At 41.0% G+C, this 22908-nt stretch overlaps 1 protein-coding gene across 1 annotated transcript in view; it reads right to left on the bottom strand.

Moving 5' to 3' along the window:
- LOC130283083 (pancreatic lipase-related protein 2-like) overlaps positions 1-22908 on the bottom strand; it is a 59237-nt gene that overhangs the window by 16762 nt on the left and 19567 nt on the right. The window contains exons 7-9 of the mRNA XM_056532273.1: positions 6382-6516; positions 5587-5695; positions 3906-4004 (exon numbers count right to left, since the gene is read on the bottom strand). Of these exons, the coding sequence (XP_056388248.1) occupies positions 3906-4004; positions 5587-5695; positions 6382-6516 (343 nt within the window). The remainder of the gene's footprint in view (positions 1-3905; positions 4005-5586; positions 5696-6381; positions 6517-22908) is intronic.

The raw sequence follows: 22908 nt of genomic DNA, 5'->3' as shown, positions 1-22908 counted from the left end.
TAAAAGTTCCTTTATCTCTGTGATATGTTCTACAATGAGATTGTAATTCTCTTTGCCACAGTTAATCTAAGATGAATGATTCACAATCGGTAACATATTGATGAATTTCACGCTAAAATATTTGCATGCTAACCTGGAGCTGGTCCCTTCCTTGCATTAAAGGGAATTGATGTTAAAGTCAACAAAACAAAGGGAACAAGTTAGGAACATAACGGAAATACAATCACCAACAAACAGAAAAACCAGGCAGGATAAAGCATACTAACATAAAACGGGTCAGGAAATTAAAGGCACTGTTCATACTGGACACAGAACAAGGAACACACAGAACACCCCGCTCCAAACATGGAGGGACATCAATACTAACACCAAATAGACTCCTAACTAGCAGGGACTCTCCACCGAGTGATCAGGGTACTAGCCTAGAAGGAAACAGAAATACTAAATACAAGCAAACAGGTACATACACAAGACTCCTAGATAGAAGGATTAGCACAAGGCTCAGGAATTATATCCTAGGAGTAGCAGGAATAAACAAGGTCAAAACAGGACTGACAAAATGCACAGTGTGAACATGGACTAAGATATATCAAGGTAAATGCAGAACTAACATACACACATATTAACCCCTTAAGGACCAAGGACGTACCGGTACGTCCTTGGTCCTGCTCTCCTGATATAACGCGGGGTTACACAGTAACCCCGCGTCATATCACGGCGGGCCCGGCGTCATAGTGAAGCCGGGACCCGCCTCTAATAGCGCGCAGCGCCGCGCGCTATTAACCCTTTAGCCGCACGCTCAGAGCTGAGCCGTGCGGCTAAAAGCAAAAGTGAAAGTTGCCGGCTAGCTCAGTCGGGCTGTTCGGGATAGCCGCGGCTAATCGCGGCATCCCGAACAGCTTACAGGACAGCGGGAGGGCCCCTACCTGCCTCCTCGCTGTCCGATCGCCGAATGACTGCTCAGTGCCTGAGATCCAGGCATGAGCAGTCATGCGGCAGAATCGTCGATCACTGGTTTCCTATGAGAAACCAGTGATCAATGATGAAGATCAGTGTGTGCAGTGTTATAGGTCCCTATGGGATAATAATGATCAATGTAATAGATCAGTGTGTGCAGTGTTATAGGTCCCTATGGGATAATAATGATCAGTATAAGAGATCAGTGTGTGCAGTGTTATAGGTCCCTATGGGATAATAATGATCAGTATAAGAGATCAGTGTGTGCAGTGTTATAGGTCCCTATGGGATAACAATGATCAGTATAAGAGATCAGTGTGATCAATGTTATAGGTCCCTATGGGACCTATAACACTGCAAAAAAAAAAAAGTGAATAAAGATCATTTAACTCCTCCCCTATTAAAAGTTTGAATCACCCCCCTTTTCCAATAATAAAAAAAAAAACACAGTGTAAATAAAAATAAAAATAAACATATATGGTATCACCACGTGCGGAAATGTCCGAATTATATAAATATATCATTAATTGAACCGCTCGGTCAATGGCGTGCGCGCAAAAAAATTCCAAAGTCCAAAATAGTGCATTTTGGTCACTTTTTATATAATTTAAAAATGAATAAAAAGCGATCAATAAGTCCTATCAATGCAAAAATGGTACCGTTAAAAACTTCAGATCACGGCGCAAAAAATTTGCTCTCATACCGTCCCATACACGGAAAAATAAATAAGTTATAGGGGTCAGAAGATGACAATTTTAAACGTATTAATTTTAAGTGAATCAGGGAATATTTAGTGAGGAATATTATAATGTCTCTGTACCCCAAAATTATTATCATTTTTATTATTATCATTATTATTATTATTATTATTGTAATTATTATTATCATTATTATTATTATTATTATCATCATTATTATATTCTTTATTATTATCATCATTATTATATTCTTTATCATTATATTTATTGTAATTATTATCATTATTATATTGATTATTATTATTATTATTATTGTAATTATTATTATCATTATATTTATTGTAATTATTATCATTATTATTATTATTATTATCATCATTATTATATTGATTATTATTATTATTATTGTAATTATTATTATCATTATTATTATTATTATCATCATTATTATATTGATTATCATTATAATTATTGTAATTATTATCATTATTATTATAATAATTATTATATTGATTATTATTATTATTGTAATTATTATTATCATTATTATTATTATCATCATTATTATATTGATTATCATTATTATTATTGTAATTATTATCATTATCATTATTATTATTATTATCATAATTATTATATTGATTATTATTATTGTAATTATTATTATCATTATTATTATTATCATTATTATATTGATTATCATTATTATTATTGTAATGATTATCATTATTATTATTATCATTATTATATTGATTATTATCATTGTAATTATTATTATTATTATTATTATTATTATTATTATTATCATAATTATTATATTGATTATCATTATTATTATTGTAATTATTATCATTATTATTATCATTATTATATTGATTATTATTATTGTAATTATTATCATTATTATTATTATCATAATTATTATATTGATTATCATTATTATTATTGTAATGTATGATGTACAGATGTCTGAAGATAGGTGACTCTTCCTTGTGGAGGACACTCTGACTTATCCGAGATAGTCTTGTTCCATGGCTCTTTTAAAGGGGTACTCTGGTGGAAAACAATTTATCAGCTTTACATATCAACTGGTGCCAGAAAGATTTACAGATTTGTAAATGATTTCTATAAAAAAATCTTAATCCTTCCAGGACTTAGAAGAGCACACTGTGGTCAGACTGGAAAGAACTACACAACTTCCTGTGGTGTGGTGTCCCGGTACAGAACATGGTTCTGCACAGTCCTTAAGTTCCCTCAGGTAGAGTCCCTCAAGTCCACAGGGCTCTCCTGCAGGGTCCCCCCTAAGTCATTATATGGTATTGTCTTGTATATTAAGTATGTACATCTATTGTATGTATTGTACAGTAAATGTAAGTAATATATGAAGTTTGTTAGGACGTTTACCCTGTATTGGACCTTCCTAAGGTCATGTGATATGTCATGTGCTATGTGATCACATGATATACCCAGAGTTCCAGAGACACAGGTAAAGACTGTTTTCTGCCTTCATCAGTAACGTTCCAGTTGCCTCAAATCCCTGCTTTGGACTCTCATTTACTACATGCCGTTTTGGGTTGGTTGTCGGCGGTGCCCTACACCAAATAACCACATCCTGGTGTCACGAACACTAGGGATTAACAACATCTTGCCCCAGGGGTTAATACCATCTGGCTCCGCTACCTACACCGCTACACCCCGTGGTCCCGCCATAACATCCTGGTGACCACATATACAGCAGCTGATGACACCTCTGTCTATGTCAGGAACTGTCTGGAGCAGGAGCAAATCCCCATAACAAACCTATGCTGCTCTGGACAGTTCCTGATATGGACAGAGGTGTCAGCAGAAACACTGAAAGGAACTACACAACTTCCTCTGGAGCATACAGCAGCTGATAAGTACTGGAAGGATCAAGATTTTTAAATAGAAATAAATTAGAAATCTGAAGAACTTTCTGGCACCAGTTGATTTGAAAAATATTGTTTTCCACCAGAGTACCCCTTTAAGTGCACTGACTTAATGTAAACCTACCTCCAACAGGTGGCACAAGCGTTCTTCCTTTTGGAAGAGTTCTACTTTGCATATCATTTTCCCAGTGGAGCGGCAATGCCTAAAAGACTTCCCTCCCCCAGGAAAAACTTTAACACCCCCCCCCCCCAAACTGTAAAGAACCCCACAATCGCTATAACAGCAATAATTGTCCCTCATTTCTAGAAAACAGATATATTGGGGCAGAAACAAGGACTGTACCTGCATCTGTGTGAATGGCCACAACAAAATCGGCATCGGAAGGATCAATTGTGACTTCATTAGATTCTCCTTCAAATCCAGGACGAGCTGCATCCAGACCTGTACAGGACATGTCAGAAATCCTATAATACCGTCATCACAATTAATCAATAGTAGTTATATTCTTGTATATAGGAGCAGTATTATAGTAGATGTATTCTTGTATATAGGAGCAGTATTATAGTAGTTATATTCTTGTATATAGAAGCAGTATTATAGTAGTTATATTCTTGTATATAGGAGCAGTATTATAGTAGTTATATTCTTGTATATAGGAGGCAGTATTGTAGTAGTTATATTCTTGTATATATGAGCAGTATTATAGTAGTTATATTCTTGTATATAGGAGCAGTATTATAGTAGTTATATTCTTGTATATAGGAGCAGTGTTATAGTAGTTATATTCTTGTATATAGGAGCAGTATTATAGTAGTTATATTCTTGTATATAGGAGGCAGTATTATAGTAGTTATATTGTTGTATATAGGAGGCAGTATTATAGTAGTTATATTCTTGTATATAGGAGGCAGTATTATAGTAGTTATATTCTTGTATGTAGGATGCAGTATTATAGTAGTTATATTCTTGTATATAGGAGCAGTATTATAGTATTTATATTCTTGTATATAGGGGCAGTATTATAATAGCTATATTCTTGTATATAGGGGCAGTATTATAGTAGTTATATTCTTGTATATAGGAGCAGTATTATAGTAGTTATATTCTTATATATAGGGGTAGTATTATAGTAGTTATATTCTTGTATATAGGAGCAGTATTATAGTAGTTATATTCTTGTATATAGGAGAGCAGTATTATAGTAGTTATATTCTTGTATATAGGAGCAGTATTATAGTAGTTATATTCTTGTATATAGGAGCAGTATTATTGTAGTTATATTCTTGTATATAGGAGCAGTATTATAGTAGTTATATTCTTGTATATAGGAGAGCAGTATTATAGTAGTTATATTCTTGTATATAGGAGCAGTATTATAGTAGTTATATTCTTGTATATAGGAGCAGTATTATAGTAGTTATATTCTTATATATAGGGGTAGTATTATAGTAGTTATATTCTTGTATATAGGAGCAGTATTATAGTAGTTATATTCTTGTATATAGGAGAGCAGTATTATAGTAGTTATATTCTTGTATATAGGAGCAGTATTATAGTAGTTATATTCTTGTATATAGGAGCAGTATTATTGTAGTTATATTCTTGTATATAGGAGCAGTATTATAGTAGTTATATTCTTGTATATAGGAGAGCAGTATTATAGTAGTTATATTCTTGTATATAGGAGCAGTATTATAGTAGTTATATTCTTGTATATAGGGGCAGTATTATAGTAGTTATATTCTTGTATATAGGAGCAGTATTATAGTAGTTATATTCTTGTATATAGGAGCAGTATTACAGTAGTTATATTCTTGTATATAGGAGGCAGTATTATAGTAGTTATATTCTTGTATATAGGAGCAGTATTATAGTAGTTATATTCTTGTATATAGGAGCAGTATTATAGTAGTTATATTCTTGTATATAGGAGGCAGTATTATTGTAGTTATATTCTTGTATATAGGAGCAGTATTATAGTAGTTATATTCTTTTACATAGGGAGCAATATTATAGAACTTACAAGTTATTTTCCCAATCCCCGGTCGCCTTTTTCCAGCTTCGCCAACCGCGTGGACCCCGAGACTGTGACCGATCATGTGTATTCCAGACAGAGAAGAGTTAAAATGTTTCTAAAGGCAACAGGATGTGATATTGATGAGTTTAGGATATTTATTTACACATATAAGACCGTTCATGGTAGGTTTGTGATAGACTCACCGTCAGTGGCCGATTAACTGTAGAATATAGATCCACCATTGCCCTACACGTGTCTCTACAGTATCTAACAGCTATGTGTACACATGGGGGGGGGGGGGAGATTTATCATTATGTGCCTATTGTAGACACAGATCTACCCTTTTACACTGCTCGTCTAATTTGCACTCTTGCTCAAAATGTACAAAAGTTGTGCACGTCCTTTGATAAATTTTGCGCAAATATGGAAACGTACAGATTGGAGTCTGATCTAAATATGTGTTACATATTGCTGGACTTGTTCTTATCAAATTTTAAGTGTCCTCCTTGATGGTGTACATTTGCGCAATAAAATCAGGGCTTGCACAAAATTTGTGCGCGTAAAGAGAAAAGACGCAGTTGATAAATCAATGTCCACAACATCATCAGCTCTACCGTACACCGGGATTTAGAATTCCTCTTGTAAAGTCATATAAAAAATTACATAAGAACCACGCAAAAAACTGAACTGCACAAAAAAGATTGCGCAATATAGACAGTGAAAACGGTGTATATATATATAATGATAAATGCCTCCCCCCCCCCCCCCCCCCTACATGGTCTTATGTCCAACTCCACTCACCATAAGAGTGTTGATAAAATTGGCAATTTCTGCCCCAACAACCTGGACGTTGTTCATTGCCTGGAAATAGTTTGCGCTGGATCCTCCGCTCCAGTCCACATTGAAGCAGTTGACATTCTCCCTTCTTACAATTGTCTGAAATAAAGTTTTAACAGAATTACATGCTGTATACCGTATTTTTTGTCATATAAGACGCTCCGGCATTTAAGACGCACCCAATTTTAAAGCATAAAAATCTAGAAAATAACGATTCTGAACCAAATACAATGTAAAGTATAGGACAGCGATCTTCAACCTGCGGACCTTCAGATGTTGAAAAACTACAACTCCCAGCATGCCCGCTGCCCTGGATGTCGCCCTCCATCGCTGTCGTCGTGTCCCCGGGTTGTCCCCGCCGCTCCGAAACGCCTCTGCTGCCCGGTATCCTCGCTCTCCGTCGCTGCCATCACGCCGCTACGCACGCCGCTCCTATTGGATGAAGGGGCGGCGTGCGCGACGACATGATGACGATGAAGGAGAGCGCCGGCCATGCAGGGGATCCCGGCACGGAGCAGACACCGAGGAGGCAGGTAAGGTCCCTCCCGGTGTCCTGTATGCTTTTCGGGACACCGCGATTTCACCGCGGCGGTCCCGAACAGCCCAGGTTAGTTTCACTTTTGCTTCAGACGCGGCGGCCAGCTTTGATCGCCGCGTCTGAAGGGTTAATACAGGGCATCACCGCGATCGGTGATGTCCTGTATTAGCCGCGGGTCCCGGCCGTTGATGGCTGCAGGGACCACCGGTTTAAATGTGTATTTGCCGTATAAGACGCACCAACTTTTCCCCCCAAGTTTTGGGGAAGAAAAAGTGCGTCTTATACGGTGAAAAATACGGTAGTTATGTGTGAGTCCTGGAAGGGCATCATTATGGGCAGAGGACGCTGCAGCTGGTGCCAATCAGGGACCCAGAACAACAGACATGGGGTCCCCAGCGGTGAGACTCCCACGATCAGACATCTTATCCCCCATCCTTTGGATAGGGGTGAGATTTCTTAAGGCCAGAGTACCCCTTTAAATGTACTGCTATTGTTTAGTTTTTATATATACATGTTTATTATTGTTAAGTCTGCTGTACCTCATCCTGATCATGTACACATAATTTCTATGTTTCTATCACCCATATTTCACAAAAAAATTGCATATTACAGCTGCTCAATGTCGTTTCCATCTTGTCAAAGGGAGGGGGGTGTGTCCTTCTCTTGCTTGCACTGTGATGACTCCTCCCCCTCCCTCACCCTGCTTACTCATTGCTCTCGGGAGCTTGGCAGCCCTGCTCTGTAACCGTTTCCTCTCTGGATTTATGCTGTACACACACACACAATGATTATTGGAGATTGCCTGTACTCTACCACCAAAGACAATATGGTGAGTTGATAACTTACATCTTCCTATGTCATTCATGTGTGTCATCCTTGGCCAGTCATGTAATACTGGGACTTGTCGTTTGGGAATAGTTGGAGGTACAGTGTTTGGATAACTCTTTTTGTAGCAGTGTTGCTTTCAGCTGTATGCCTACGGTTTTTGCAAAAAAAAGATATCCCTATCTTATATGAAGGATAGCCTTATGCCTATGTCTATCTTATATGAAGGATAGACTTATGCCTATCCCTATCTTATATGAAGGATAGTCTTATGTATATCCCTATCTTATATGAAGGATAGTCTTATGTCTATCTCTATCTTATATGAAGGATAGCCCTATGCCTACCTCTAGCTTATATGAAGGATAGCCTTATGCCTATCCCTATCTTATATGAAGGATAGCCTTATACCTATCCCTATCTTTTATGAAGCATAACCATATGCCTATCCCTATCTTATATTAAGGATATCCTTATACCTATATCTATCTTATATGAAGGATAGCCTTATGCCTATCCCTATCTTATATGAAGGATAGCCTTATGCCTATCCCTATCTTCTATGAAGGATATCCTTATACCTATACCTATCTTATATGAAGGATAGCCGCATGCTTCTACAGGAATTCTATACCCAGCATCCACTACTAATTCTGGGAGTTGGGGAATGTTTGAGGGATTAGGGGTTAATGAATTTTGGTAGGGGCTCCCCTTGGGGGTGATTATTATTGATGCATGTTGGGGATGGTGGACCTTTCCCCCTCCCCCCCCCCTCCCTCTCTTCCCTGTTGGTTACCCCCTTCCCCCCCTCACTTTTTTTTTGGGGGGGGGGGGTTGGGTGTGGTGGAGGGGCAGAGGTGTCTTAGGGGTGTTTTGGAGATATTAATGGGATGGGGGCAGTTGAGGGTGATGGGTAGGGATTGGTTGTTAAAGGATGGATTATTTCTTCCCACTGGGGTTCTCAATAAGTGAAATTTCCTGACATGAAACTCCCCCACTTCTGATAATAGTCATTGAGAGCTATAAGTGATCGCTGCCGGAAGGGAACCTGCTATCAAATCAACTTGTTACCTTCAAGAATGACAGCACATCGCGGAGGGGGAGGAGGGAGCTGGGGGTAAGCCCCTTTATGTGAACACAGAGATGATTAAGTCCTTTTCTTCTTTGTTACCTCTCTCTACCTTCCGGCTACTAATAACATATATTTAGTAAGGGAGAAGGGACGTAGGAGAGACTATGCCTCCCAAGACTAATGTAAGAAGATCTTTTTCCCCTAAGGGGGTCACGGGGACTGCCAAGATTGATAAGTTTGTAAAGGCCTCTCCAGGGTAGACTAAAGCAAGAATAAGACCTCTCCCCCTAAAACTGGAACGGAGAATACAGAGTCTAATTTTTTCAGTATTACAAGATATATCTGATGATGGAGAGGAGGAGGTGGAAGGAGCTAAAAAATCCAAAATAGATAATCAATCCCTGGCTGACCTACATACCCAGGTTGGGTCTCTGGTTTCTGACCTCTCCATAATAAGGGACGAGACTAATAAAATCCGAGACCGTACTAAAGCAATGGAGAAGGCACTTCCGGTAGCGGAAAAAGATGTTTCTGCTCTAACAGAGAAGTCTAAATTTTGAAAGAAAGAAGTGGGGGAGTTGAAAATGAAAGTTATTGATCTAGAGGATAGATCGAGAAGATCAAACATCAGGATGGTGGGATTCCCAGAAGATGTGGAGAATGGGGACATTAGATCTTTTAGCATCAATTGGTTGCAGGAACTGGTGGGTCGTCAGGACCTGACCCCATTTTTTGGTCTGGAGCATGGCCATCGAGTTCCGACTAGGAGACCCCCACCCGGGTCCCCCCCCTAGGACTATAATCGCTAAGTTCTTTAGTTCCAATGATCGGGACATTATTATTCGTAAGGCACGAGAAAAGGGTCAGCTTCTTTATAGCGGGGTGAAGGTCTCAATATACCCAGACTATGCTAGGGCCACTCAGATTAAACTGGCCTCTTTCAGGGAGATTAAGAGATGGCTGGCGGCAGCAAAAGTACAGTTCTCACTAATATTTCCTGCTAAGTTACGTGTGATGTACAATGATAAAGTGTATTTTTTCTCAGATTATGCTGAGGCGTAGAATTGGATGGACCAGGAAGGGATAAAATTAATTATTTGTACTATTCATGTGCCTGGCTGACATCCGGTTTGGATGGATCCTTGAAATTTTATGTTGGATGTCCGGGCATGCTGGGTGTTGTAGTTTTGCAACATCTGGAGGTCTTCAGGTTGAAGACCACTGATATTGGAGGTTATACTCACGTGTCCCCGCCGCTCCGCACCGTCACCGCCTGTCGCCGCTGCCCTGGATGTCACCTTCAATCGCTGTCGCCGCATCCCCGAGGGTGTCCCCGACGCTCCGGCAAGGCCTCTGCTTCCCCGGCATCCTCGCTATCCGTCGCCGCCATCACATCGCTACGCACGCCGCTCCTATTGGATGATGGGACGGATTCCGCAGCGACGCGATGACGATGATGGAGAGCGCCGACGATGCAGGGGATCCCGAAGAGGACGCGCCGGAGCCCCGAGGACAGGTAAGTGATCGTCAGCGGACCAGACGGGGCACCGTAAACGGCTATCTGGTGGCAGCTGTAGCAGTCTGCACTTCCGGATAGCCGTTTATGCGATGGCCCCGACATACAAAAGCATCATATGCTGATGCTGCCTTCAACATGCAATGGCCTCTGAGAGTGATCGTATGCTGAAATGATCGTATGTCGGGGCCATCGTCGGTCGGGGGGTCACTGTACTTATTTTTGATAGGAGTGGGGGGAGGGGTGGGAGAACTAGGAGCTAGGTGATGTAGGATAGAGACCAGCTAATGTTAGCGGGTCATGTGAGGGGAGGGGGGGTTGGGAATGTCAGAAGGGGAAGGGTTTTTATTTTGTAAATATCTAGGATAATGAATAATAAGGTGAGGATATTTTGGGGGCCTGTGAGGGGGATGGGGGAGCAGCATAAGAGAATGGCCATATTCGATTGGGTACAAAATTATTTGCCAGCAATCGTCTGCCTGGTTGAATCACTGAGGAAACAGAGGGGAACATTGCTAGGAGATGGGCACAATTGGAGTTCCACTCCTCGGCTTCCAGCTATTCGGCTGGGGTTTATATTCATAGGGCCATTCCGGTTAAAATTTTTGGTAAGAAAAAAGATGTAAGAGGGCAGTATGTGTTGTTACATGTCAGAATTTATGATTGGGAGGGAGTGATTTCCTTCTTTTATGACCCGTTCCCCCCCCCCCCCCCCCCCATTCTCCACCCAGACTTTGTTAGATTTAATTAATTTTTGTAAAGGGAGAGAAGGTCTCCCTCTATATTTGTTAGGGGATTATAACTGTGTAATGAATCCCGCTGTGGATAGGACCTCCACTAGGAATGCAAAGGAGTCGGAAACCCCCTTCCTTAAGTTATGTACAGAGATGGGTTTGAAAGACCCGTGACGTTTAATGAAAGTAGTTGCCTAAAATAAATAAGGAAGATCTTGATAGTCTTAATAAAGAAATGACAGTAGAGGAGTTGGGGAGAGCTTTGGATGGATGCTCGGTTTCATCAGCTCCAGGGTTGGTTGGCCAGCCTTACTCTATCTACAGAGAATATAAGGAGGTCTTATAACCTTTCCTTTGCATGGTCTTGGAGGAGGCTCGGAGGGGAGTGGAATTGCCGGCCTCCATGCTTGAAACAAAAATAGTCCTTATACTTAAAAAGGATAAGGATAGTACTAAGATTGACTCCTATCGCCCCCTATCTCCTTGATAAATACAGACGCCAAGAATTTGACACAACTTCTGGCCAGAAGACTTTCTCCTCTTATACCTGGTATAGTGGGAGCGGAACAAACCGGGTTTGTCCCGGGGCGCTCAATTCATAACAATCTGTTACGGTCACTGGTTGATATAAAAATGGGTTCTGCCCCTTCCGCCCCACCCTGTCACTCGATGCTATAAAGGTGTTTGACAGGGTGGAGTCGAGGTTTCTCTGGATGGTCCTTAAAAAATTTGGCTTTGAGGGGGAAATGTTGAAACGGATTAATTTATTATATAAGAATCCCAGGGCCAGGGTTGCAGTTAATGGTTCCCTTTCGCCACAATTGGTTATTGAAAGGAGGACAAGACAAGGTTGCCCGATTTCACCTATGCTGTTTGTGCTATTTCTTGAGCCTCTGGCAGCCAAGTTAAAGGAAACAGGGATTTGGGATTAGAGGAGCAAAAGAAAAATGTCTTATGTATGCAGATGACATACTCTTGTTCCTAGAAAATGCATTTGCTGGGGTCCCAGAAGCAATTACAGTGGTGGAGGAATTTAGGAGGGTCTCAGGCAATGTTAGTGGATTGACGGGGGTGAAGGTGTTGGCAGAGGGGGAGAATTTGGATTATTTGGGAATTAAATTGTCAACTTCAATAGATTCTTTTATTCAGCTTAATCTTAAAATGTTACTAAGTAAGTTAAGGAAAAAATGGTGGTGCTCCCCCAGGTGTTTTATGTCTTAGGGGGCACCCCTTGTTGGATTCCTGGGAAGTGGTTTTGTGGTTTGGAAGCCCTGGTGGGCAGACTTATGTGGGGGAGAGGGAGGGTACGAATGAAATATCAAAAGTGGGTACAGTTGGAAGGAGAAGGTGGAGGTGGTTTACCCAGATTTCAGGTTGTATTTTTTTGCAAAAAACCTTCAGAATATTAGACGGGGGTGGGGGGGAAGCACCATGGGGGAGTTATTTAAGGAATATAGAAGTCATTGTGAGAATTTTTTTGAATTTGTGGAAGGACGGCTTCCAGTGAGGAAGGATTTGGGCACATTTCTTTCATAGGGTCTTTTTGGAAAGTTTGGAGAGAGGTTAAGAATAGTTGTAGCATAGAGGGTAGTATTGGTAACACGGTGTTATGAGACAATGTAGAATTTGATCAATTTAAAAAAGGATTGGGGAGCAATTTTTGGAGGGCAAAGGGGATTAAATATGTTACACAGATTTTCCATAATGGAGAGATTAAAAAATTTTAAACATTACAGAGGGAGTGTGGTTTGAAGAATGAACACATATTTTGGTATATACAATTGAGTGAAGCATTAAGATGCACCGAAAAAAAGGAGATTTTTAGAATTTGTACACATGGTTTGATAGATTATATGAATATTGTTGGAGTGGTAAAGCTATATTATATATATATATATATATATATATATATATATATATATATATATATGTATATATATATATAAGTTACTTCTAAAAACTGTACCCGTCATATTTCAGGAAAACAAAAAAAGAGGAGATGGGAGGTCATATTTGGCCCAATTGAAAGGGAAGCATGGGAGGGCATACTCTTTAATGTTAAAAAGTGTTCTATTAACAAAAGACATCAAATTATGCAACTTAGAATAATATATCATTTATATTATTCTCCGGTTAGTTTAAAAAAGATAGGCTGTTGGAAGAAGTCAGATTGCCCTAAGTGCGGTACAATGGAAGCAGATTTAATCCACTTGTTATGGGCATGTCCAAAGGTGGAAGAATTTTGGTTGAAGGTATTCCAGACACTTGAAAATAAACTGGGAATGAAGAGAGATTGGCTGGGAACAGAGGTTATTTTAGGGGATCTGAGTAAAATTAAAAAGGTGGGCTGTTCGGGATCGCCACGGTGAAATAACGGCATCCCGAACAGCTGTAGGACACGAGGAGGGTCCCCTGAGATCCAGACATGAGCAGTAAAGCGGCAGAATCATTGATCAATGGTTTCCTATGAGAAACCATTGATCAATGTAAAAGATCAGTGTGTGCAGTGTTATAGCCCTCTATGGGATAACAATGATCAATGTAAAAGATCAGTGTGTGCAGTGTTATAGTCCCCTATGGGATAACAATGATCAATGTAAAAGATCAGTGTGTCCAGTGTCACAGCCCCCTATGGGATAACAATGATCAGTATAAGAGATCAGTGTGTGCAGTGTTATAGTCCCCTATGGGATAACAATGATCAATGTAAAAGATCAATGTGTGCAGTGTTATAGCCCCCTATGGGATAACAATGATCAGTGTAAAAGATCAGTGTGTGCAGTGTTATAGTCCCCTATGGGATAACAATGATCAATATAAGAGATCAGTGTGTGCAGTGTTATAGTCCCCTATGGGATAACAATGATCAATGTAAAAAATCAGTGTGTGCAGTGTTATAGCCCCCTATAGGAGCTATAACATTGCAAAAAAAAGTGAAGAAAAAAAGTGAATAAAGATCATTTAACCCCTTAATAAAAGTTTGAATCAACCCCCTTTTACCATTTAAAAAAACACAGTGTTTACAATAAAAATAAACATATGTGGTATCACCGCGTGCGGAAATGTCCGAATTATAAAAATATGTTGTTAATTAAACCGCCTGGTCAATGGCATACGCGCAAAAAAATTCCAAAGTCCAAAATTGCGTATTTTTGGTGACTTTTTATATCATGAAAAATGATTAAAAAGTGATCAAAAAGTCTGATCAATACATAAATGGTACCACTAAAAACTTCAGATCACGGTACAAAAAATGAGCCCTTATACCGTCCCATACGCAGAAAAATAAAAAAGTTATAGGGGTCAGAAGATGACAATTTTAAAAGATATAAATTTTCCTACATGTAGTTATGATTTATTTTCAGAAGTCCGACAAAATCAAACCTATATAAGTAGGGGATCATTTTAACCGTATGGACCTGCAGAATAAAGATAAGGTTTTACTGAAAAATTTACTGTCTAGAAACGGAAGCCCCCAAAATCTACAAAATGTTGTTTTTTCAAAAATTTTGTTGCAAAAAGATTTTTGGGTAAAATGACTAATGTCAGTACAAAGTAGAATTGGTGGCGCAAAAAATAAGCCATCATATGGAATTTTAGGTGCAAAATTGAAAGGGTCATGATTTTTAAAAGGTAAAGAGGAAAAAAAAACAAAAGTGCAAAAACAGAAAAGGGGTCCCTCCGTCCCCAAGGGGTTAAGTAGTAGCAACGGATGGAGGTTACTACAGAATTGAATAGTCATGGTATGCTTTATGTGTTTAAACTATATATATATATATATATATATATATATATATATATATATATATATATATATATATATAGAACAGATTGTACCTAATATATTGAAAGGTAAGTAGCAGTTAATGGAAAATCTGAATTTGGTGCATAAATACTTGTAAAAAAAATATAGAATAAAATAAAGGAGCAAGGAATAAAAATACTTGAAAATAAAAATGCTTATGCATAGGGACAAATGTTTGGCTCATACAAACATTATTAGATAAGTAAAAAACACAAATTATCAGACTGTAGGGAGACACACATTTTTCTATATTCACATATGTGCAACAAATACAGTGGTCCCTCAACATACGATGGTAATCCGTTCCAAATGGACCATCGTTTGTTGAAACCATCGTTTATTGAGGGATCCGTGCAACGTAAAGTATAGGAAGTTGTACTCACCTGTCCCTGCCGCTCCGGACCTGTCACCGCTGCCCTGGATGTCGCCCTCTATCGCTGTCGCCGCGTCCCCGTGGTGTCTCCGATGCTCTGGACGTCTCTGCTTCCCCGGGATTGTCGCTCTCATGTCGCCACATTCACGTCGCTACACACGCCGCTCCTATTGGATGACGGTACGGCGTGCGCGGCGACGTGATGACGACGATGGAGAGCGCGGCGATGCAGGGAATCCGGAAGAGGACGCTCCGAAGCCCCAAGCACAGGTAAGAGACATCACCGGAGCACACGGGGCACCGTAAACGGCTATCCGGCGGCAGCTGAAGCAGTATGCGCTGCCGGATAGCTGTTTATGCGATGGCTCCGACATACAAAAGCATTGTATGTTGATGCTGCCTCTGAGAGGCCATCGCATATTGAAATTATCGTATGTCGGGGCCATCGTAGGTCGGGGGGTCACTGTACCAGGTTTTGCCAGAAAAATATTATGGTGATACGTACACCTGGTGGGTATCCTGTGTAGTACAGTGCTGGCATTGGTCTGACAGTGCGCGTCCCGGGGGCGCGCGTATTAGGCGAGTGAATAGCCGCTACGTCACTTCCGGCCAGCGCTGGGTTGCTAGGAGACCGCAGACACTAGCTGTCAGTGAAGCACGGTGTGTGTGGATGTGGAGCGCACGTATCTATGTGCGCATATAGGTGCGTGGGGATCGCAGCAGCTATGTAGAGTTCACTGTCAGTGGTTGTACAGCACACATGGAAGTGAGCGCAGGGGGGGGGCGCATCAACATACGGAATGGAAAATATTGCTATGGTGTGATTATGGAGTGTCATAATGGCTGAGGCTGTATACAGGGGGGATATATGATGTGGCGAAAAATACCGAAATAAGATGAGGTAATGGGTAGTGGATATGTGATGTAACGAGGATGGAAGGAAGAAAGGGAAGGGGGAGCAGGGGGGAATGGGATGAGGGAGGGACTTAGGGATGGGGTAGAGGGATATTTGGGGTGCAATGGCCAGTAGCCAGATGATGAAATAAGGATCCACTGATGATGGTGGATAGGATAGGATTATGGGGAAGGTGGGAGGGAATGTGTGGATGAAGCTGGGAACAGGACTACATGGGAGACTGGCAGTGGAGTTGGACATGAGTGGGGGGTGGTATATGTGAAAATGGTGAAAGTACAATACATCTGTCCTAATGCTAAAGAAATGAGCAAAATAAAGGTACAGATATTATTTCTAATGCGCTGGGTGGTCTATGACGGAGTAGTAGAATTACAGTTCGATGCACTCGTTCGAGCCGTCCGGATGTAGGCAGCACATTTTGAAAATCCAATAGGCTTCTCTCCTGTTCAGAGTGAGAGGTTATCTGCATCGTGGGGGATCTGTTCAATTGGAGTAATCTTGGAGGAAAAGTCTTTATTGTGCTCTTCTGTGATGTGGCGTCATACACTTTGTTTCGGATGTCCTCTTACGCAATTGTGGCGGTGGCCGTTAAGACGTTTGCGAGAAGTCTGAGTCGTTCTTCCAATGTATTGTATTGAATGTATTCCACAGATACATTCAATAAGGTAAATAAGAAAGGGGGAGCTGCAGTTTAAGCGAGCCTTGATGGTGAAGGTGGTTGGAGTAGTCATGGAGGTGAAGGAGGAAGTATTGTGAGTGATGTTTATGCAGCAGAGGCATCTTTTTTGTCTGCATTTATAGCAGCCTGGTGGTAATGGTGCAAGGGTTTATAGGTGTGGTACTTCGGTGGTAGCTTTTCTTTAGGTGGCTTGGTGCCAGGATATTCATCAGAGTTTTTGCTCTCCGAAAGGTGAAACCGGGTGTTGAAGGAATAATTTTTTCTCAGGATGTGCCAGTTTTTTTTAGTGGGTAAACTGGTTAATCCCTTTAGAACAATGCTGTAAAAGGTGTGGAGATAATGCCCTTTATGATGGTGAGGGTAGTAGGGTTGCATTTCCCCTTGCATTTTGGTGCGTGTAGGGGTCGGGGGGAATCTGCTATGGAGGATGAGTGTATGTCTTTGGATTTCTCCAATTCAAAATATCTTTTCAGCATTAGCTTCCGGATGAAGGAGTTTAGGTCCATGAAGATGTTGAAATCGTTTATTGATTGTGTCGGGGAAAAGGATAATCCCTTCATCAAAAGAGATTGTTCAGCTTTAGAGAGTAGATGTGAGGAAAGATTGAAAATTTGGATTACTTCAGCTTGCTTTTCTTTGGAGTCTGCGTTTGATGTTGTTTGTTTCTCTTTTTCCTCCTCTGGTTCCTCTGGCCCTCCTTTTGTTTTGGTGCACTGTTTCATTATTGGTGTGCCTGTTAGTGTGGGTTCGAAATATTTGGTGATTGTGTTGAATTGAGTGGTTTCCGTTTCCAGTGTTAAGAGGGGGGGGGGGTAGCTGGGTGGGGGAAAGCCTAAAACAGATATATGGGAGATGCTGAGATGCTGAGTGGGGAGACCAATTCTGCAGGGGACTTGATGACTGGTAGATGCCATTCTGCAGTATGTTGTAGATCGTAGTCGGTGCCGGCACAAAATGGGGGCCTTTTTTACACCCACTGAGAGGGAGGACAAACTGACATACTACAAAGACATCCTAAGTAGTGAGTTGGCCGATGCCATCGTCCATCCTCTTGCAGTCTGCACTCAGCCACTGCCATGGCTGCTGGGAAGGGGTGGGGTGGCAGGAGCAGTGCCAGCTCCATCAGCAGAAGCCTGAGTCTACAGTCGCTGATGAGTACCTTTCTTCCCCCGCATAGTGAAACAACTCATCAGCAGCAGGTAGACCTGGAGCAGGACCTGAACCAGCAGGTGATGGCATACCTTGACATGCCCATGCCAATACACCTTAAAGATCCGCTGGACTTCTGGGTAGCCAAACTTGATTTGTGCCGCAACTAGCAGAGTTTGCCCTGGAAAACCATCAGAGCGGGTGTTTAGTGCAGCGGGGGCCATAGTAACGCCGAGGAGAACTCGACTGTCCATGAAAAATATGAAGACACTAACCTTTGTGAATATGAATCATACTTGGATCAGCCAGGATTTCCACCCACCAATGCCTGATGCATCAGAGTAGATTGACCATGGTGCCACCCCAACACTTCACAAATATGGATAGTGCAAAACATATGTGGTGTCCCGGTACCGCATCCTATACGGTACCTGTGTAGAAGTCCCCATAGCCAGAGTCCCTAGGACGTCACGGTTCTTCTTATCTAGTCCACCCCTTGTCACCTCTCATCTAGGTATTACTTATCTAGCAGTTATTTGGGATTTATATAAATATAATTGTACAAATGTATATAAATGGTTAATTACCTGTACGGAGTGTAGCAGGACCTGCGGGTCACGGGATCAGGTAAACTCTATGGTTTTTATGTTTCATGACCTTTGGAGGTCCCTGTGACGTATTTCACCCATCACTCCCTGTGACGATGAGTGACAGCTGCTTGGACCAGTAAAAGCGGCCCTGCCCCTGCCCATATAAGGGAGCGGTGGCCATTATTCTCTCTCTTGTTCTTGGGCTGTCAAACGAGCAGGATCTGCGCAGCTATCTTCCGCAGTGAGTTAGGCCTGATCCTTGCGGCAACGGCTAATCTATTCAGAATCGTGAGTGCATCAATCCCTAAGCACTCTGCAAGATCACCGGACCTTATCTATCCCTTAAATCCGGACGGATCTTCACAAATTACCCTAAATTCTCAGATTATATCAGAAGTCAAGGTCCGCAACAACTGTCAGTCATTGAACTATATAGAGACTGTATTCCTGAGACTGTTACTGTTCATTGGATGTACCGCAAGCATTTAAGTAAAGTTATCCAAATTTAAGTTCAACTACGTTCAATCATTTTATGCATGCACCTTTCGTTACTGGGAAGGCCGGAGAATTACCTCAGCATACTAGCCCTCAGCTTGGCGTCACGAACTATAGAGTTAACCTTAACCCCTCATCTACCGAAACAACACCCCAACTACCATACACCCCCCAAGGGCTACCACACATATTTAAGGCGCTGCTCTCCAGTTACAGATATTCCTCCGCATCAGACCACAAGTAAGAATTGAGTATATGCATTAGCTATATCCTCAGTTCTTAGGATAAAATATATGGACCCCAATTTGTGTTATATCTAAGAAAAAGAAAGGTGTGCAAAAAACACCATGTGCCACCTACACCACCAAGTATTGATGTGAAGCAAAGACCTCTAAAAGGTGGAAGGGAACAACATATGGTCCATTGTAACCGCTGGGGGTAAAAACTTCCTCTGTACACCCTACCCTTGCATTATTAATTCCCTTCTTGGCAAATGTTACTCGCCCTAAAAAGGGTGGCCCCACACAGGAAACTCTCCCTATTTCCACCTACAAACACTGCCATTTCCCAGGGCTTTTAGATGGAAATAGGGAGAGTTTCCTGTGCGGGGCTGCCCTTTTTAGGGCGAGTAACACTTGCCAAGAAGGGAATTAACAGGACGAGAGTAAGGCCTTACAGGGGAAGTTTTTACCCCCACCTGCTACAATGAACAATACGTTGTTCCCTTCCACCTTTTCGAGGAAAGTGTTACTCAGCTTAAAAAGGGCAGCCCCACACAGGAACCTCTCCCTATTTCCACCTAAAATCCCTGGGAAATGGCAGTGTTTGTAGGTGGAAATAGGGAGAGGTTCCTGTGTGGGGCTGCCTTTTTTCGGTTGAGTAACACTTGCCAAGAAGGGAATTAATAATGCGAGAGTAGGGCCATACAGGGGAAGTTTTTACCCCCACCGGTTACAATGGACCATATGTTGTTCCCTTCCACCTTTTAGAGGTCTTTGCATCACATCAATACTTGGTGGTGTAGGTGGCACATGGTGTATTTTGCATACCTTTTCCCTTTGTTTGATTTCCCAAAAATTTTGGGTCCATATATTTTATCCTAAGAATATTATTAAAAAGTTAAGTTTTACATAATGCATATCCATACTAACACTTTTACAAAAGAGACCATTTTCTTCTGCCTACCTGCCTCAGCAACTATTCTGATCCTGTCACCTGCCTGATGCAACACATCTGACGTCAAGTTTTCTTTTTTCACCTACCTTCGTCACCGGGTACTGGTATTGCCACCCACCACCCCCTATGTCCCCGTGTCGCTTTCAGGACTCCTGATGCTGCTGATGCCACCTCCAGGCTGTCTCATTCTGCCACCATATGTTTTCCTTATGCTGATGCCACCTCTAGGCTGTCTCATACTGCCACCATAAATACTCCTCATGCTGATGCCAGCTCCAGGCTGTCTCATTCTGCCACCATATGTTATCCTCATGATTCTGCCACCTCAAGGCTGTGTCATTCAGCCACTATATGATCTCCTCTTCCTGCCGCCAAGTCCAGGCTGTGCCATTCAGCCACTATATGTTCTCCTCTTGCTGCCACCAACTCTAGGCTGTCCCATTCAGCCACTATATGGTCTTTTCTTGCTGCCGCCAACTCCAGGCTGTGCCATTCAGCCACTATATGGTCTCCTCTTGCTGCTGCCAACTCCAGGCTGTGCCATTCAGCCACTATATGGTCTCCTCTTGCTGCTGCCACACCCAGGCTGTGCCATTCAGCCATTATATGGTTTCCTCTTGCTGCTGCCACCTCCAGGTTGTGTCATTTATCCACTATATGCTCTCCTCATGCTTCCGCCACCTCCAGGCTGTGTCACTATACCGCCCTGTGGTCTCCTCATGCTGCTGGCACATTAAATAAACATTTTAATCTTTTCAATTGTGAGGCCCTAAGGTCTCATCAGGCTGTTGCCACCTCCAGGCTGGGTCATTCAGCCACTGTATGGTCTCCTCATACTGATGCCACCTCCAGTCTCTGTCATTGTGCTGCTCTGTGGCAGTGATTCTAATAGCGACGCCTTTAATCTGCATGTCATACTGAATAACAGTATTATTTCACTAACCCAGCACATACCCTATGAGTGTTACAGCAAGGCAAAGTGTTCTACACCCCATTGAGGCTCTCTGTAGGCCAGAAATAGCCGTTTTTAATAGCGATGAATTCGGACCGAAACCATTTTTTTTCCGGAAAATTCAGCGAATCGGCCTAATCAAATTTTTCAAAAATTTACTCATCTTTAATAAGCACCCATGTTTATGTTCATTGTTGTTTACATTATTATTTTATTTAAACAATGTAAAAAAGAGTCTGTACATTTGTTACTACTTTATTCACCATTTTTTAGTCCACATAGAAAAATATTACATGTAAATTTACGTTGACCTATAGCATAGATTAGTGTTATAGGAGCTCCATTAATACAGTCTGCCATGCCTTTCTGAATTCCAGAAGTGGCCATTAAACAGCAGGGTTAATGCCATTGGTATGATTGCTGCTGCCTAGCATTTTGCAGTGTGTCATGGCTGCTAATAGTAGCCACTACTCACCGTCTATGAAGCGATTACCACTTCATAGAGCTTTAAAATGGCAGGACGTTTACCAGTTTGCTTTGGAGTACATGTCATTATTAAGGGGCTTCCTTCTGCCCTAGTTCATTACACAAAAAATTTAATTGGTCTAACTTTATTAAGACCAGTCACAGGCACATACTTTACAATTCTAAGTTCCTTCTGGTCCAACTATTTCCAAAATAGGTTGAGACATGTATCGGGATTATTGTTTTGCTTTTGTATCCCTTATTTAATTTAGTGTTTATTATTTCTTTTCTTATTTGCCCTATTATTGTGCATTTATGTGAAAATGTGAATGTTATTTTTTTTTTGAAAAATAAATAAACAGTTATATATATATATATATATATATATATATATATTTTTATATATATATATATATATATATATATATATAGAGAGAGAGAGAGAGAGAGAGAGAGAGAGAGAGAGAGAGAGAGAGAGAGAGAGAAAGAAAGAAAAATATATATAGAGAGAAAGAAAAAAATTACTTTTGCGTTTAGAAACACTCCGTTAAACCAGACCATACAAAACCCTCAATACATAAACATTTGTTTATGATTGAGAATAATCCTGACTTGAGCACGGCGGCACTTAATAAACCAATAGAGACATTCAAAAGAACGGGCACCATAAGTGACTAAAGAAAAGAAAGAAGAACATGACGCATTAGAAGTCTAATCATTGGTTGACGGACACTATCCCTCTGGGTAACTTCCCCTGCAAAAGCTGTTCATTTTGCCAGGATAATATTGGCAGGAGGACTTTTAACTTAGGTGGATATGAGGTCAGAGTCAACCAATTAATTACTTGTAGAAGTACTCACATTGTTTATTGCCTTTTTGCCCTTGTGGCAGGTTCTATGTATGGAAGACCAAGAGACCTATTTTTCATAGGATACAAGAGCATTTCTATTCTCTCGGGACTGAAAAAGGAGCTACACGTTTCATATCCCATATTAAAGAGTATCATGGCAGCAGTGCTTAATTTTATGGGATTGGAAAGAGTGTATCCTAAGGCTGGAATTGATCGCGACACCCGACAAGAAGTGAAGTGGATCATTCGTCTGGATACCACAGTCTCTTTGGGGTTGAACGAGCTCATCGATCTGGTGCAGTTTTTGTGAAGTGTTGAACATTTAGGTTTGTTCTGTATATTCTAGTGGATATAGT

Source organism: Hyla sarda, chromosome 7, assembly GCF_029499605.1.
Source record: "Hyla sarda isolate aHylSar1 chromosome 7, aHylSar1.hap1, whole genome shotgun sequence".
In the NCBI taxonomy this organism is placed as follows: domain Eukaryota; kingdom Metazoa; phylum Chordata; class Amphibia; order Anura; family Hylidae; genus Hyla; species Hyla sarda.
The sequence above is the reverse complement of the archived record's forward strand: the minus strand, read 5'-3'. Positions and strand labels throughout refer to the sequence as shown.